Here is a 19,560-nt window from a genome sequence, read left to right as displayed (position 1 = left end):
ACAAATGAGATAGCTATGTTTGCCTCAACCAGTTCCTTGTTTTATTATCTCTATTGTAAGATCATAATATGGATTCAATTTAGAACTGAAATGAAGATGGATATCAGTCTCATGTAAATGCATTAAAAGAGCTTAAACCAACAACTGAGTACATCAGTTTAAGTAAGTGGTGAAAAGTGTTGATGTAGTGTCTTAGTGCTCACCAAACATTGTTTCTACCAGTGGGACTTGTAACCAGAGCTCGACATTACTACACACCAAACAGTTAAATGCAGGTGGATTTCAGCAGTACTGTGTAACAACCACTGACTTTGGCGGATTGAATTATATTTGTTTGACTTTGACTCAAAATGAATGTGAAATCATAGACTAATTGTAGTATCACACTACCACACTACAATTCCCATGAACACTACCTCCACACAATGTTTGCTCATTGGTCTATTTGTGAAGCCTTGGAGTGTGTTATTGACAGAGGATGGGGCGGCTGTGGCTATGGATGTAAAGTCATCCACCGATTTCACAGTGGTTGGTTTGATTTCCAGCTGCTCCGGTCACAGGTTCAAGTGTCCTTGACCAACACATTGAACTTGAGCAAGACAATCAACTTAGTTGTTCCTGGTAAGTGCAGGCCAGCTGAATAGCAGCTCCCCCATCAGTGTAAATGTGAAGCAGTGTAAAGCGCTTTGGGTAACAGAAAAGTAAAAAAGTGCAGACTCTTTATCTCTACCCTCTATTTTCCTCTCTCCCTCTATGCTGCCTCTCTGCAGTGACACATACACAGCAATAAAAAAAAATAAAAAATAGATTATGAAAGAAACTCTTGTGACGTCTTGCACATATTGTAGGATGCACTGTGTTGAAAAAGTGAAAGGGCTTTCAAAGGCCATCTTTTATGGAGCAAAGAGACCAGTAGAAAAGAATGAATCTATGAATTTAAATTGATTGATTTGATTGATTGATTAATTAATTGATTGCCCTTTGGTTCAAGTGCAGTGCTATTCTATATTGCACTATTTATTGCTGTTTGTAATAAATAGAAGGAGCTTTACACACAACCTTATCAGAGCAAAATATTTGATAAAGACCTGTAGTGTTATACATTTATGAAATGCAACCACAAGGGGGCACAACCCAGTGTCTTGTGCCAGTCCCAATTCTGAATAAATGGGATTCAAGTTGTTTTACCATGGGTCAGATAGGAAGAAAAATGGAGTATGAGTCATCCTGAAATAGGACTTTGTGAGGAATGTGCTCGAGGTCAAAAGAGTATGAGATAGGTTGATGAGTCTGAAAGTGGAAATTAAAGGTGTGATATTCAATGTTGTGAGTGGTTATGCCCCACAGGTAGGATGTGAGTTAGAAGAGAAGAAGAAATTCTAGAGTGAGTTAGATGAAGTGATGCAGAGCATCCACAGAGGTGAGAGAGTGGTGATTGGTGCAGATTTCAATGGACATGTAGGTGAAGGGAACAGACATGATGAGACTGTGATGGGCAGATTTGGTCTTCAGGACAGAAACACAGAAGGACAGATGGTGGTAGACTTTGCAAAGAGGATGGAAATGGCTGTAGTGAACACTTTATTCCAGAAGAGGCAGAAACATAGGGTGACATATACGAGCGGAGGTAAACGGTGCAATAAAAGGGTTTTATTGTTCGCAACTGACATCTTCAGATAACCTAGAAAGGGACAAGAGTGATGACTGTCAACTGCGTGCACCTGGTTTCTTCATTCATGTTTTGTGAGGGTGGTTCCTTTCTTGGGTTTGAGTATTAATAGAAGGGGTTTGAGAGATACCCTGCTCCTAAGCTTCCACCCTTGCTACTTTTCCACCCGGTCTCCTGGACACACAGTATGTCCACCTTCCTTCTCTGCATCATGTCAATCAACTCTCTATATCCTTCCCTGTCATAGTCCCAACATTCAAAGTCCCTACTGTCAGTCCTACATTCTTAGCTTTCTTCTTCTCTCTCTGCCTACGAACACACCTTCCTCCTCTTCTTCTTCGTCTTCGACAATATAAAAATAGGGATCATTGAATAAGATGTCAAATTCACTCTGCCCTTTCAAAGTCAATGCTCCAGTTATCGAAACATTTCCTAAACTTGAAACTGGCTTTGTCTACCTCTCCTTCCCTTATGAAAAGTCCCTCTTTATTTATAAATTTATATAAATCAATAATTGACATGATTAATTGTCGTCCTCTCCTCCTGAAGGCAGCAGGACACAGATGCTAGTGCACAGTAGGTTTAAGTGTGACCAATCTACTGTGTTTACCTGGATTAAATCAGGTGCAACTAAAATAAGGCTACTTTACCCCAAGCATTTACAATAATGTTTTCTTCTTGTTATGGGATTTCTGTGGCTCTTCATGTCTGTGACCATATTTTCAGCTTTCTTGACATTTTATCATTGTTCCATCTTACATTCTTGAAATTCCAGTGCAAATACTGCTGTAAGTCTGTTTCGGTCATGAGTAGTTTAAAAAGAAAACTGAAAAAGGTTTATATTGACAAAACAGTTAGATTTATGTCAAGTACCATTAAGTAATTAGAATTTCACTGTGTTAGCTAGCAGTGCATATTACTTAATTAGGGAGCACAGTTGTTGTCCAATGAAAGTCTATTTGGCCATAGTTGTCAACAAATTGCTCCTTCTCATTGATTTAAGGGCCTTATTTCGGTTTCAGTGTAACATCAAAACTTTACTTATATACCGTTTTTTCTACCTATTGGGACTCAAAGTACTTTACACTGTTTCTTATTCACCCATTCGCACTAACAATCACAAACCGATAGGGGAGCTGCTATGCAGCTGGCCAACACTCGCCAGGAGCAACTAAGCTGGGGTTCAGTGTCTTGCTCAAGGACACTTTGACATGTGACTGGAGCAGCTGGTAATCGACCCAACAAATGTAGGATTGGTGGACAACTGCTCTACGTCCTGTGCCACAGTCTTGAAATGTGAACCACATGTGAGAAAAACAAAGTAGGAAATACAATTACATCCAATATTGTTAATAAATGGTCATTTTAGTAGAATGATCTGTAATCATTAAAATGACACTGTGGTTTCTACATAACAACCTAAATGTAGCACTGATCCACAAAAAATAGTCAACTAATTTTACTTTATTTATTTTAAGTAAATAGCAAATCACGTACATTAACTTAAGTACAACTGGGAGTGTGGTACTTATACTTTCCATCCACCTTCAACCACTATTGTAGACGAGACTTTTTCACAGTGCAGTGTTTTAATAGCAGAGAATAACTTCAAGGTTGAACCACAGGACAGAAAGCATCAATAAAGCTTTAAAGATTTTTTCTCTAATCCTGTAGCTATAACCAGGTAACATGTATTGTTGGACATATGTCACACGTGTTTGCATGTCAAAATTCAGCACACTAGAGCATATGTCTATGTATGTGTAAAGATTACAATATTAAATGTTATTTTTTATTACTTGGATTTACAAACCAAGATTATTTATTATAGTTGTTTTTTATATTTCATGGGGTGCTGTCATGTTTTGTGTCCCTATTTACTATGCAGGGTTTTGGTGTTGGTGTCTGTTTCATCTAAACCCTGACCATAGTAACTTTTCCATGCAATGAAAAATTATTTTTAAAACAAGTGAATTACATAAGTATTTTTGATGTAGCCTAATATTAAAGGCCACTGTAGCTTAAGTGTCTCACTCTTCTCTTGAAGCAATACACTTTGCAATACGTTTTAGTTTAGCACTTATCCAAACTTAAGACATAACATTACATTACATTACACCTACATTAAAATTATATGCTCTACAGCATGAATTGTATGTGATGCATGGTCCTAATCAGAGATAGATATGAAGAGTTACAGTGCTTAAAGTAAGTATCAACACCCTCATAAATATTCGCCTTTATTTACACTTAAGAAAGGAATATGGGAGAACAAATAACCCCTGGTCACAGCTTCAACATTACATGTGGGAACGAGATATTATGCTGTGGCCACAACTTATTAACAGGTCCAAAGACGGTAGTGTAATGGACAGCTATGACAGTTCCCAATACAGTTTTGTAAAATTGGCACCTAATTGCTGTAAAAATAATTATAGTATACAACTGCATATAATTTACAGGGTTTTAATGTATTTAAAATTACAGCAATGTATTGTTTTCGGACAGAAAAACAATTAATTGTAATTTAGTCTACAGCACTGTCTAAAGCAACTAAAGTTGCCAGCTATTAAAAGCTTTTAGTTCACAAAACACTAGGGGCGGCTATAGCTCAGTTGGTAAAGGCAGTTGCTACGGACCATGGGCAAGACCCTGAACCCCTAACAGCCCATTCCCCCTCCCCAGCGATGCAGTGCCGGTCCAAGCCCGGTAGAAATTGGGGAGGGTTGCGTCAGGGAGGGCATCCGGCGTAAAAACTGTGCCAAAACAACATGCGGACAATGATCCGCTGTGGCGACCCCGAACTCACGGGATAAGCCGAAAGGAGAGTAGTAGTAGTAGTAGTTCACAAAACACTATGTTGTTGTAAAGTGTTTTTCCAAGATCAACAGCTTTTGGCTTGTCAGTGGATTGTGTCCCGCATGTTAATATGGCATGAGGGTTTTTTTTATGCCGGACGCCTTTCCTGCTGCAAACCCTTCCATTTTATCTGGGTTAGTGACCAGCCACCAAAAATAACACACAAACAGTTAGTTTGTACTCACTGGTCATTGGAGCACAGCACCGACCAAGAACAGTGGAGGAAAGGAGGCTGTGGTGGACTCCGATCTCTGGCTGGTGTCTACAGGTGGGACTGTAGCTGTAGCAGGCCGGAGGCTTTTACTGCTCACACGGTCCAGGCTGTTACCTGCTTCTCTCCTTCTGACAAATGCAAAAGTTTGCTTCAGTCACTTTTGTCAACTAACCGCTCACAGACTGTATCATACCAAGCTAATTTTAGCTTTAGACAGTAGCTAATAAAGCTAACAATACACCAAAGCTATGCTAATAATTAGCATTTTAATCATGAAAAACATCATACAATGGTACACATGTAGTTACCTACTGGAAATTGCAAGACCTAAAATACTACTTTAAAATCATGCAAAGGTGTGAAGTTCTTTACAAACAGCATTAGTGTAACTAATTTTTCCCTATTTGTTCTTTGTCCAATTTCTGACTAACCTGCAGCTTCACTCTACAGTGTTGCTTGGGTCAGATTAGTTAAAATAATCTAAAATTACAGTCACTATTACAAATAAGACAATTTTGTTCTCACCAAAGAAAGTACTGTTGCTCTTCTGCTTCGCTCATCAAATGCTCTTGTTCCTCGTTCAGATTCAACCGTCTAAATCAACAGTACTCAGCTGTGTATCTACAGTCAAGATACAACTTGCCTGTAATTGTACAATATATTATTGTAGAAAAGTCCTGTGTTACTGTAGAAATGACAGCAATTTGTTACAGTGTAGCGTAGGAACAGAGTAGTAAAGGTGTCCAGAACTTACAACACATTAAAGGTTGATGATTCATGTTCTATTTAGGACAGGATGCTTGTGACTAGATTCCAGCTCTGTGCATAATACACAAAAATGAGGTTGATATCCATCTTCTTTCTGTTGGAAATTAAAAAACGATATATTTATTTAATTCGAATTTAAAAGGTACAATATGCAACTTGTAAGAATCATCCTAGCTGTATATGGGAGAGTCTGCGACTCTCTCTGAAACTTCAGCGAAAGTGTGAAACAAGTTGCATTTTGTCCCTTTAATATAAAAAGAGCTTTGCCAAAGGGTATTGTGTAAAAACTGCTTTCCATCTCCAGGCTGCAATATACTTAATGAATCTGTTTTTAATATCAACATCCCCTTCCTCTAAGAGAATGTTTGTTTCCTTCCCAATAACTCATGGCTATTAATATTTCCACTCACATGTTTTAAGTCTTTATATTTAATAAGCTTTCTCTCCACCTTCAACTGGCTTTGAATCAAAAGTCGCTATATTTTGTATATCTGAAGAAACCAGTTGAAGGTGTTGAGAACAAAGCTGTAATATAGTGTTGGTGTTTTTACTTTGTCCTGTCTTCCTTTGTTTCCACAGGTCTTCCTATCCCCTTTTCCTTCCTTCCACCCTGTACAGTGGCCTGTGGCTCTTTTTATTGCCAGGTTGCCCTCTCTCCCTCTTACAACCCCTGGTCTGCTGCTCTTCCTCCTGTATTCTAATGTAATCCTGGGTTAATCATTATCCTATTACACCTGCTCTTTGCTCCTTTTACTTAACAGTGACTCTTCTTTGCAGGCCCTCATGTCTGTTGGGTTTGGGAATATATTTTGACCTGTGGCATTCCAAGAGAAGCTCCAAACTGCACACTAAAGGTTAGAGAAGGGTTACATGTGTCAAGCCTGCAGTGAGAGGTACTTGGATTTCAGTGCTGGATTACTGGTCTCCTGCAGTAGCTTTCTACTGGATGCTGCTCAACCAATGCCAGTGACACAGGAGTAACAAAGCACATTTTGTATTTTCTGGTCTCTCATGCTAGGGGTGGAATAAATGATGGAGATGACAGAGGAAAAGATGTAACAAAAATCCCTCTGTGGTTTCACTACACAATATGAAACAATAATTAATATAACTCTTTTTATGCTTATTAGTGTGAAAAATTCATAGTTTAAATCATACAAAAAAAAACCCTATTTGTTTAAAATTATGCAGTTGTGGCACATCAATAGGATGAGGTTATATCCATGTTCTTACTGTTGGAAACTAAAAAATAATTATTTTATACAAATAGTTATTTGTAATAACATATTGTTGAACATATTGTATATTGTGCCCGTTTATGTTTATGAAAGCTTGTGTCTATGCACATTCTAAAATATATATTTATTGCATTGTTACAAAACTGTGAAACCACAGTACCACACCACTGTGTGGTGTGGTACAGAAGAAAATAAAACCCCCTTGGTACAGATCTTGATTTTATCACGTTGACCCATGCAACAGTATTATCAAGCTTATCCCCACTAAAAGTAAATCACACAGGAAAGTACATACAGCTGGTTTGCATCCACCTATTTTGAAATGTCAAGAGTTATAAGGATAAAATATTTCTTTTAATTATGAACACATTCAATGAACTGTTTTATTATCAGAAGTTACAAAAATGTTCAAGTAGTGTATAAAGAAAGGTAAAATAATGATAATTACATTGTGTCACAATTTTGCACCCGCCTAATACATTTATTAAACAATAACTAATTATTTCTAAAGAAGCAACACTTGCTTAATGTGCATTAAATATTATGTTGATGAAAAGACCTTTGTTTTCCAGTTTTTCACATTTCAGAATAAAGGGATGCAAACCTTTCCACCTTGCACCACCACATCATGGCATTCATGTACTCACAGACTCTTAAGTACCACTCAGTCTGCATTTCAACATTTAACAGTTCACGGGCACAGAATGGTAAGAGCAAAATAAGTTTTGAGTATGCAATCCTGATAATCCTCATAACATATTTCAGGGTTTGCTATCTACATTTTCTATAAGTGCTTTGGCACCATATGACCAATGGGGCGGAGGCTAAACTTTACATTATTCTGTAAAGTGCCCTGAGATGACTTTGTTGTGGATTGGCGTTATATAAATAAAGTTGAATTGAAATTGAATTGAATTTAAACAGGAGACACACAACCAGAGGTCAGGGTCCTATCTTTTTGGAAGTAAAAGTGTGCAGATGGGGGGAAAAAAACACTCCTGCCATAAGTCATACTATCTTTCATGTTATATGAAAACCCAGTTTGTTCCCAGATTATTGTGTTAATCGTATTGACTACAACATTTTTGACATTAAATATTTTATTTAGTGTATATAAACAAGCCATCATTGTAAGATGTATTCCAACCTCGTGCTAAGGTCATATGAAGCTAATTTTGAGAAATTGAAACGTTTTATGATAACCATATTTTACATACATTACAGAGTTTGTTTAAAATGGTGTTAGAGATTTGTTGGTCCCACTATTAGCCAAGCCAGTCTCATTAATTTACACTCCCACACATTTGCTCATAGTGTACATTCATATGTCTAGATTGAAATACCTCATCCCTATAAATGATATGCACATTGAAGTTGGTACACACATTAAATTTTTCTAGAGCATAATGAGGCATAATGATTTGGTGGAGTCTTCTTGTATCATGACATTTTGAGTTTTCATTGGGATAGCTTTAAAATTATTAAACATATGACCATGACATTTGGGATAGATATTAATTGGCCTGGCCCACTGGCAGAGACATTTAATGTACTGTACTGTCCTGTAAACCTCTGTTGTCCAAAAACATCTAAAAAGCACATCACCTGAACAAACCACTCCATTGAGGCACTTTTCTTCTTTCCAAAGAGATTTAAAAAAATCTTGCCACAAATAGAAAATGTATGCGCTGAACTTAAAAAAAAGAAACTGTTTGCTCTTTTACCCAGTAATACATTAGCAGCTTTGATAAAATGTATCGTTGGACATGGATATGAAAGATGGTAAATCACTGGGGGTTTTTTTCAACATGCCTCCACCTGGAGGTGACACTGTCTCATGTCGCTGGTGAATTTAATGCCCTAAAAAGTAGTTTTTCTGCTCTTGCTTATCTCCATTCATGATTCCATTTCTTGCATGATGACCAGAAAAATCCACATAGGTCACTTTAATTCATGAGTTACTGGCACAGCAGAAAACTAAATGTATTGTATCTGATCAAGGGTTCAGCACTGATATGTCACAGGTCAAAAACATTCCGGAGTCCTGCTTCTTTGTGTAGACCCTTCAACCCCTTATCCCATTACCTACATTCTAAATTGGCAAACAGTGCTGTCTCATTACTGTCAAGATGTTTGCTATATAAAGATGTGAACATACCTAAGGTATGTTTCTGATGTAAACATTTTTTCAGTTTTATTTGTAGGCATTTAGTGGGATTTTACACAGCAGTCAGACTGAATCTTTTAATGTGTAACCACTGCCAAAACAATAATTAATTTGTCATATTTGTACTGTATTTCTCATATTTTCTTTTTATACTACAAAAAGCTCATGGAATGAAATCACATTGCATGAGCTTGTTGTATTACGGGATTATGAAGCATATCATTCTGTTTATCATGTGAAGTGTTGTAATTTCTTTATATCTAATAGCATTTCACGCTGGTGAGCAGATATTCTTTTATTATTATGATCCAAAATAGTATAATAGCTTGACCCCATAGAGTATGAATGAATATTTAATAAGCAATTCAATAACCAGGTTACCACTGCACTCTGGGCAAACATGTTATGTAGCAGAGATCATAGTTTATGTAATGTAGTATGATTGTTTGTTTTTTTTGTTTACTTAAATAGTTTAAAAATTTCTAATTCCAAAAACTGTTAACACTTCTTGTTCTTCAGCACTGATTGAAACCTTTTTATTATTTCTATATTTATATATCTTAAACAGTTCGCTCAACCTGAGTTTGATAGGTCACTTTGCCAAACCCTGCTGGTGGACATTTTGGAACTTGTTCCACGGTACTGTTTAACATGAACATTCATCATCACTAGAACTAAGTTACAGTTAAAAGCACGAAAAAGCAGAATAGGGCCTATTCACCAGAAAAGAATGAAAGGAAGAAAATTCTTTAGCTGCCTCAGGGTCTTTGTACAGAATGTGAAGTAGATTACATGCTGTGTTCATTGTTGTGGGATATGGGGCTCATTTTGTGATCACAAAGCTGTTTAGACTTTCTCTTCTGATTCTGAAAATCATCACTATGATGGTCCGTGCTGCTGTCAGTAGAGGACGGCCCCCTTACCTATGTACTTACAATTCAAGTATAGTTTTGTTTTTATTGTTGTTTTCTTAAAAAGTATAGCTTACTATTGCAAGTTAATTTCTCCAGGTAGTGTTCCTTTTTTCTTCTTCATCTTTTACCATCTCTGCTGAATCTGAGTCATTTTTTATACTCCAATATCTCAGTGATTGTTGATTACCTTCATATTACTCATTGGTCACTTTAAAAACATGCTTTTACTGTCTAAATAATATTTATAATATTTGTTTAGTTTGCTGATTTCTGATTAACATTACTTAGCAATTTTGCTAAAACTATTTACCTGTCTCCATATGTAGGCATTCAAAGTGTCTGTCTCTGCCATGGCATGTAATTATATATATAATCTGTAGGTGGCAAACAGGTTACACTCATAGTTACAGTAAACTGTACATGCACAAACCATAACCTCTAATGTTCTGTACCATAGTTCTGTATTTGGACAAATACAAAGTATTTTAGTAGAAATTATACAGTATGTACTGTAGGACAGACACAATAGAGCAACACTTTTAATAACTTTCATTAAATATATTGTAAAATCGCAACAATTAGACCAGTGTGGTGAATTTCATCACGCTAAAAAAACAGGACAATAGAAGGAGCAGCCCAACTGCCTGCAGAGGGCTGGTTAAAAGCCCTTTGTTAATAAATATGTCCAACACTGAGATTTTTAAAGTCACTAAATTTCTACTTCCATTTCATCTCACCGGGAAAAGGCTCTTGACATTGATAGTTGGGGATTCGCTTACCTCTCCTGTGTCTGTGTGGACCAACACATGATCATTAAAACAATTCAACACAGGCAGTGGATTATAGTGGTAGTTATTATTTTTCATCATTAGATTACTTTAAAATTCACTATTTTACAACAACACTGAACTACGTTAGACACACAGTAGTCATGTAGAAATGATAATAGTAAATTAATTCCAAATAATTTTTTAATTAATTGACAGCCTGGAGGAAGAAACACAGTGAGAAAAGAGAGAAATTAGACAGCGGGTCCATATTTGGCGCAGCCTTTGGGAGTTTTTAAAACTTAGACTCCTACAGGCAACTTTGTGTTAGTTTCAGTTTTAATCAAAGCACTGCTGTGTGGTAAACAAGTAGAAAAAAAACTACATGATAATTATGTTTCTTTCATCATGCTACTCTAGTTAGTTGGGGTAGTATAGCCAACTGTAGCATTTTCATCTTGGACACCAACTTTATTCTTCCAAAATTAATTACAACTTTTTAAAATGATATGAACACGAACCAGCAGTAAACTGCTTAAATAAGGATGTTTCACTCCCCAGGTATGAAGGTGGACACCGTTCACTCACGGTCGGGCAGAGAAGAAAGATTTGAATCGTGGAAACTGGATCAAATTTAGATATATGAATTGACCACATCTTCTAAATCTAAGTGGGGATTTTCATTCATGAAAAAAGTAAACAAAGCAGCAGATCTAGTATGAAAATCAAACAGCTTTGAGCCTCAGTCAAAGTCTCGACTATCATCACTGAGGGAGGCACAGACACAGGGAAGACACAGGAAGATTCAGTGCTGCACTTTAGTGGGGCAGTAGGCTGTTGAGATCACTGCTGATGGTGCAGAATTCATGAGGCTAAAAATTCATAGACTTAGTTAGACTTGGTTGATTACATTGCATGAAAAGTAACAATGGGTGATGTTAAGATGAGAGAGGCTGGAGAGGAGCTGCTGCAGCTGATGTGACACCAAAAACACACACAGTAATTAGATGCACAAAACATGACTAACACTAACGATAAGAACTAATCTTAGAGGGCAAATCCAAGTCATTTAGGTAACAAAATATTTACACACAACGTGCTCCAGTGCAGAATTTCGACCTGCATTTTTGTAGTTTGTCCAACAAGATGCTTTTGAGCTGTAGGCTCAAGGTTCAAAACTTTATTGCCATTCATTCACCACAAGAGATTTTGATGGATTTGCTCACGAGGTAAAGGATATAGAGGATATAGAGGATATAGACTAAAAATAAGATAAAAAAGTAAAGTAAAACAACAATAGTTCACATGTGCTGTAAATGGCTTTGAAAGATGTCCCAAGTAAATGCTGTACAAGTGCTATCAGAATCAGAAAACAGTTTATTGCCAGGTACAGTTAAGAAAACCTTAAAGTATTAGGAATTTGTCTTGATGACAGGTGCAAACACAGATTCTTTAATATAAAGTTAAAATAAAAATGTGTGACATAAAACAAATATGACATATGCACACAATAGATAAATAAAATACAATAAAAAAATAATACATTGAAAAGAAGAAGTGTGTATGCAGTGAGAAGTAGTGCAACTTAAAAAGTGAGAGTGACTAACCGTAGGTTGGAGGGGTTATCTCAGGGGGCTCGAGGCAATCTTCAGCAGAAAGACTGCTATGGGGAAAAAACTGTTCGTGTGGCACGAGGTCTTTGTCCTGAAGGTCTGGAGCTTCTTGCTAGAGGAGAGGAGCTGAAAGACTTTATGTCCGGGATGAGAGGGGTTGGCTGCGATCCTCGCTGCCTGTCCCCGGATCCTGGAGACATAGAGCTCCTAAAGACATGAGAGGATGCACCTGATCACCTTCTCAGCAGCTCGGCCTTGTCCATGGTCGTGGCTGCAGCAAACCAGAATGTGATCGAGGATCTGAAAATAGATTTGATGGTGGCGGTGTACAAGTTCACAGGGAGGTGAAACCTTTTCAGCTGCCACAGGAAGTACAACCTCCAGGGAGGTGTTAAAGATGTCCATCAGAACCAGGGCCAGCTGATCCGCACATTCTCTGAGCAGCCGCCCAGGTATATCATCTGGGTTAGCTGCCTTCCACGTGTTGATCTTATTTAGGGTCCTGCAGGTTTCTGTTGTTTCAAAACTCAGTACCTGCTCATCCAGATGAAGCACTGCTTTCCTTGCTGGTGTCCTTTTTAGTGCCTAGAACCTCCCAAAATGTTTGTTCAGTTCGTTGAGGACATCTTTCACTGTAGTCCTTATATGGCATCTGAGCTGCCTTTTAGTTTGTAATGTCCTGGATGCCCTGCCACATGTTCCTGGTGTTGGTGGAATCATAGAAAAATTCCTGGATTTTCTGTCCATGTGTGTGCTTCACTGTCCTGATGGCCCGGTTGAGGTTGGCACCCACCATGTTGCCTGGTTAAAAAGCTGTGCTTTTAGCATGACGTGCGCCTCTGTGGTCATCCAGGGTTTGTGGTTGGCCTAGATAGTGTTCTTGATGACACTGATATTCTCCATGCATTTGTGTATGTACCCTGTCACAGATGTAGCATACTCATCCACATTGATGTGCTGATTTTATGTTGCTGCTGCTGTGCTCTTAGAGTCCAGTGGCGTATTCATGGCTCCCACAGGCCAAATCCTCACCTTTACCAAGGGATTCTCCCTTATTAACAGGGTCTTGTAGGCTGGAATGAGCATAATGGAGAGAAGATCTAAGGAGCCAAAGTGGGGGTGTGGTACTGCTTTGTATGCTTCCTTGATGTTACTGTAGGTCAGGTCCATTCTGTTTTCTCCCTTGGTTGCAAAATCCACATACAGATGGAAGTGAGGGAGGACAGGTTTCACCTTAGCCTGATTAAAGTTCCCAGCAACAATAATAACTCCTTCTCGATGTGCATTTTGAAAGTCACTGAAGGAGGGATAGAGAATGCTGAGATCCTCCTTTGAGTTAGCACTAAGTTAGATGTACTGACAAATTCCTTTTACAGTCATTATTCTGTAGCTCAGTTGGTAAGGCAGTCGTCCATGGACCACAGGTTCAGTGGTTTGATCTCCGGTCGTGGCTATATGTCGGCTAAGTGTCTCTGGGCAAGACACTAAAACTCTAACAGCCTATTCCCCTCCCCAGCTGTGCAGAGCAGGTCCAAGCCCGGTAGAAATTGGGGAGGGTTGCGTCAGGAAGGGCACCCGGCATAAAAACTGTGCCAAATCAACATGTGGAATATGATGCGCTGTGGTAAACCTGAACTCACGGGATAAATCAAAATGACAAAAAAATAAATCAAAACTTCTGCATCAGAAGAACAGTGACTGGGGACAAATGCACCGTTATTGCACCAGCTGTATGTGTTATTTATAAAAACACCTCTGCCATGGGAATTACCAGTCAGTTTGCAGCTCCTATCCAGATGGAATACAGTTAAGCCCCGAAGCTAACAGCAGCACCGGGTACGGAAGAGTCTATTCAAGTCTCTGACAGAATTATGATGCAGCAGTCTTTCACCTCCCTTCTTGTTGATAAGTCCAGCTGTAAATTATCCAGTTTGTTTTCTAGAAAGTAAACACTGGCAACCAGAAGAGACTGTAGCAGATTTCTGCATGGGTTTGCCTTTAGCCTTGCTGTTAGGCCCCCATGAAAGCCGCCCTTCTGCTTCCTGTAGCCCCACTTGCGTGTAATCTCATTGCGACTTTTGTTGGTTGGCTGACCTGTGCTACATGGGTCACTGTGTACCCCCAGCATATCAGTCTGTGGCTATGCAGATGCTCCATTGTAATCACGCCTATGTAACTGTAGTAAACTAAGTATCTTAGTTCTATCTGTCTATCTATGCATCTCTCTCTCTCTCTTTTTACCAAACATAGGAACATTGGCAATATTCCACATTTTTTATGTTGTATTTGTACTATTGTACAAATTCAGGGTGAGATAGATGCAGTAGCAGCGAAAAAAATAAATACAAGTACTACATAAATATCCCCAAATAAGCATTATTTTTTTATACTTTTGTTGATGAGTATATGATATGCTATTACAACTTAGAACTGCAAAAGACTAGATTGAAAGGGGCAAAACATAAATCCCACAGTAGTACAACTTTTTACCTGACAAAATATGCTAACTTTGAGTTTGGAGCATTGTATTTGATAGGAGTCATTCTGTTAACAGCAGTATTAGATGGTAAAATGTGGGATCTATAATTTAACGCTTGTAGGTGCAGTGTTTAGAAAAACAAACAAGTCACTGTGTCTGGAAATATTTAGGTTGCTTATGTTCTATCCATCTCTATCAGTTGGTTGCTGCTGCTGAAGTAAATCTTAACACTTTATCACAATATATTTTACAATACACAGTTATATTTTTGGCGTACTAATATCAATGACAATATAAAGATACTTATTTAGGAAGCCTGGCTTGTGATAGTGATTTAAAATGCTGCTTTCTAACTTTTGATACCAGGCTCCTCTGGTCATACAGCGAAGTGTCCTTGAGCAAGACACTGAACCCCAACTTAGTTCCTCCCAGTGAGTGTTGGCCAGCTGCATAGCAGCTCCACCATCGGTGTGTGAGTGTGTGTGTTATTGTGAGTGCGAATGGTTGATTAAGAAGCAGTGTAAAGTGCTTCTAGTGCCAATAGGTAGAAAAGCGCTATATAAGTGCAGAACATTTACCATTTACATTACTTTGTGTTAGTTACATTTTCCCATGTGCTTTATGCCCTTGTTTTTAAAATGAGGCAGCCTTACCCCGTCACTCAGCTGCTTGTTCCTGTCTGCAGCCTTTTATTACACTCACAGTTGAAAAAAAATCATTTTAGAAACCTAGTTATGCATACACAAGATATCAGCACTCTACTGGAACATCAGATTTCCCTAATCAGCTACTCCAATTTTGGAAACCATACAGAAAGGCCGTCTTGGTAAAAAGTCCAAGAATAATATACGAATAATACTGTGAGACCTGCAGATCAAAAAATTTAAAAATAAATAAAAAGCGTGACCATCAACAAATACCAAACTAAACCAATTAAGTATCTAAAAAATATGATTTTGATTATTTGTATTTATTTTAGACCGTTGCCCAGCTCATATTTGCTTAAAGACATAAGACACAAAACACTACAGGGAACACATGGCATGTTTGTTTGTTGACTTTAGGTTAACAGGTTATGTGAATTATGATACTAATAATCATAATTGAGAAACTAATTTATAACATATTTATATTATCGTATATTTGATGAATATATCCTTCTGCAGTGGATGAGAAAATATTGTAAACAGAAAGAGGCCAAAGTTGCCATAATTAAGATGTGCTTTCGATTTTAGAGACATCTGTGCTAAACAGTAAAGTCATGCATCTGCATTTGTGAAAGGAGGTTGTCTGAATAGATTTGAACAACCTCAAGGGAGACTTATAGTTGACTAGACTTTCAAATTTATATGTACATTAATAAACCTTTGAGATTTTCTCAGTTTGTCATGATGACTCAACTTACATAGTCCAGTGTTTAAACGATCCACCACCCAGTTAAGTCACAATGTCCACCAGTTATAACACTGCTCTTTAGTGCTTATTTTTGCATTTTCCTGTGTTTCATTGTTCAGCAGTGTTTTCAAAAATAATACAAATCATGTAATAATTTAAAAATCTATTCACTTAGCCTAGTTACCTGATTTTTCTTACTTCACAATCTTGTAATATTACTGCTCGGTAGAATATGTATTTCCTCAACTCAGTTGCCTGTAGTGTTTGCTCAAGGGGGTTGGATTCTTCTGTCCAATTCTGTAAGGTCTTGACCTTACGATGTAATGGGGGGTTTTGGTGTGATTTGGCATAATATGAATAAAGAGAATTGGAATTACTTGAATACAAGAAACTGCTCACCAGATGCAATGGCTTTAGTCTCTTCCCTTCTTCTATTTACTGCCCTCTTCTGCTAAATTTGCATTAAGCTCATACTTTTTTTGAAAATAGCAAAACACACACAAACATGTTATTGACTTGAATGTGTTTATTTGATGTGTTAGTTTTATTTTTGAGTACAAAAACAAAACTAACACGATGTTCAGTTTGTGTGTGGTGCAATAAGAAAGACTAAAGTTTGTCTTTCTTTAATACACTGTTGTTTGCAGGGAGAGAGGGGCAAGAAAGGCAACAGGGGGGCCAAAGGGGATAAGGGAGACCAAGGAGCACCTGGATTAGATGCCCCCTGTCCTTTGGTATGTTTGTGATCTCATGTGTAGCCAAGAGGCAAAAGGAAGAAGCACTATTTTAGAATTTGTCTGTGAAAATTCTCTTTCATCTCAGTCTTGGCTACATTAAAAATGCTGTTTAGTGGCAAACTGGACTTTGATTTTTGTGAAACCTCCTTAACAACTGCAAGCAAATCTAGATACCATTGAACAGCACTTTTATGACTATTTTAGAATATAACATAATCCACTAGTGCTTCAGTTTCACTGCTAATGTGTAGTGATTAAGCAACTTCCTTTTGGCTCTGGTTTTGAGTGGTTCTAATAAACTTCAGGGAGGGTTTGGTCTAGTTGTCTATTGCAGCCTGACAAAGATGTGTATAGATTCTCAGTAATTCTGGATTTGCTTGAAGTTTTAGAAGAGTATGTTGGAACTCTAGGACTCTCTGTGACTTGTCAGTTAGAACGTATGACTTCATCACCTAGAAGTGATGAAATCTTCGGAAATTTGCAACTGAACAGCACAATTGGATGTCAAACATATAGTCACATGAATAATTGATAAAGCCTGTTATTTTGATCAATTATTGAACTATGTATTAGAGTTAAACAAATGTAAAACACATTTGAAAATAGATGTCTCAGTTGAAAAAATTACTTGAATGGACGACAGACCACAACTCTGCCTGAGGTATCTCTTTTTTTCCAGAAATAGCAAGTCGAGCCAACCTTGGGTATCAACAGAAAGCTATCTATTAGAAAGAAATCTATTCTGCACAGGTTGAAGATTGAGACCTGAATCTTGCTTGAAACCACCATTTAATAAATGTATTTATCCCCTTTCAAATGTCTGTACTTAACCCGAAACTTCTTTGTATTATTTAAATCAATATGGCCCTCAGTTCAACATTTTAATGCAACACAAAGGTAACACACAATGGTATCGCTATATCCATTGGTATGTGGGCACTTGCAATATGTGTTCCGATCTCAACATGTGTAACCATTTCCAAAAGTTCCAGTGGGATTTCACATGTTAAATACAGTGTGTCTTATTGTTCTATCCTCAGGTCTCCTTCCTATTGAATCTGCCCTTTAAAAGAATGATCACATTTATGGACCAAGTCAGGTGGCTACTTTTAACCCACAGGACTAATGACCTAATTATAAAACTTGACTAAAGCCTAACACTACATTGTAAAGCCTTATAAACACTTCAAACTCAACTCAGTGAACCCAGGTCCTGTCAGTCCCAGTTTGTCTGCATGTTGTCTGCATCTAGTCACCCAGTGGACAGAAGTTGAGGTCTTCCTGCCATCAAGCAGTGACAGGACAAACATTCATCTACTGCAAGTAAGCTACAATATGGCTTTTAAAACGGTTGATTTCACAAACAGGGTTTCCGAGGCTTTAAAGGGGAGAAAGGTGAACCAGGCTTGCCAGGCCTGGATGGGCTGGATGCCCCTTGCCCTGTGGTATGGTGTTCTTTCTTTCCCTTCACTTTTAACAGCATGTCCTGAGCTATCCTTAGCCACATCCTTGAATATGGGCACTTGGATGTTGCAATGTAAAAATCATGGATGCTTGCATGGAAGTTTATGTCTATATACTGTTACTAAGCTCCTGTAGAACTAACATGGAAGAGCCAGTCCCTCTGAGAAATTATATTCATATGTCCTTCCATGACATTTTTTATGTTTTTATATGTAGCAGCAGTCTCTGCAGTCTCACATGTTATTGTGACTAGCATCAGCAATTACAGAGGCCTAACCATGAAACATCTTTTTTTCTAAAAGCTTTAAAATTGTTATGTTTACTAGAGCATTTTTAAACTATCTCTTGCATGTAGCACTAATTTATTCTATCTTCAAGTTAACGGTGTACCACAGGTAGTGAAACACATTATTTGGGGTTCTAGTTACGCAGGAATGTTACTGCAGTGGTTGAATCAGAGCCCTGACCTCAATCCAGTTGAGAACAGAGCATAAGCTGTTTTGCAAATAATAATGGTAAATTGTAGTTAACAGATGTTAAAAGCTGACTGAGACCCATCTACACAAATCAAATGTTTATTAGCTGTACCTCTGGCCATAACACAAATTATGGCGAAAGTAACATCTAATAAACACTGACTTTAAAGGGTAAATACCTATGCAAACACTTTTTAAAATAAATTTATTTGATTAATGGTATTACTTCATGTAAATTAATTAATCAAATAGTTTGAGATATAAAAGAAGATAATGATAATATAAGAACACAGAACTTAAAAAAAAATCTGCAATTGTAATGGTCTGGTCTGGACTTTATTGGTCTTAATCTGTTTGTGTGCCAAGCAAGGCAATTATTAAAGTTTGTCCACAGGTATTTTGGGCTAGTGACAACCTCAACATCTGTTTCTCCAAAGCAGAGGAGAGTGAGAGGCTCCTAATCAAATGCTCAACTGCTTCAGAGAAGTGGCTACTAATGATGGAACAGTTGAGCACAAAAAGAGTCCTCCTCCCCAAGTTTCCCCTGTGGAAAGTTCCAGTTCACTTGGAGGAACAGAATCCTGCTATCTGAAAAACTGAGTCTGGCATGTTGCTGTTCAGGCACTTTTCAGTCATTAGAATTACATAACAGTTCCTCATCTCTTGTATATATTCTGCAGCTGTAGTACAGATGTATCAATGTGTCTTCCATGTTTTCAGTACCCTACTAGTGGTGCTGTCTCAGGAATATAGTGGGTTTTAACTGTGAAACATGGTTATCAATTCCAACCTGTAGTTCT

The 19,560-nt window shown here is 37.8% G+C and overlaps 1 protein-coding gene across 29 annotated transcripts in view; it reads left to right on the top strand.

The window, feature by feature from the left end:
- Window positions 1-19,560, top strand: part of col13a1 (collagen, type XIII, alpha 1) — a 136,909-nt gene that overhangs the window by 103,203 nt on the left and 14,146 nt on the right. For 20 of the 29 annotated variants that reach the window (XM_067475347.1, XM_067475333.1, XM_067475454.1 and 17 more), the window contains 2 exons: window positions 16,731-16,817; window positions 18,188-18,265. The exons of 2 other annotated variants lie outside the window; for them this stretch is intronic. In XM_067475347.1, coding sequence (XP_067331448.1) covers window positions 16,731-16,817; window positions 18,188-18,265 — 165 coding nt within the window. Of the gene's footprint in view, window positions 1-6,287; window positions 6,339-16,730; window positions 16,818-17,860; window positions 18,144-18,187; window positions 18,266-19,560 lie in introns of those variants that run through there. 7 more of the 29 variants (XM_067475426.1, XM_067475472.1, XM_067475420.1 and 4 more) reach the window with 5 other exon arrangements.

This window comes from Channa argus, chromosome 1 (assembly GCF_033026475.1).
Source record: "Channa argus isolate prfri chromosome 1, Channa argus male v1.0, whole genome shotgun sequence".
Taxonomy (NCBI): Eukaryota; Metazoa; Chordata; class Actinopteri; order Anabantiformes; family Channidae; genus Channa; species Channa argus.
The sequence above is the reverse complement of the archived record's forward strand: the minus strand, read 5'-3'. Positions and strand labels throughout refer to the sequence as shown.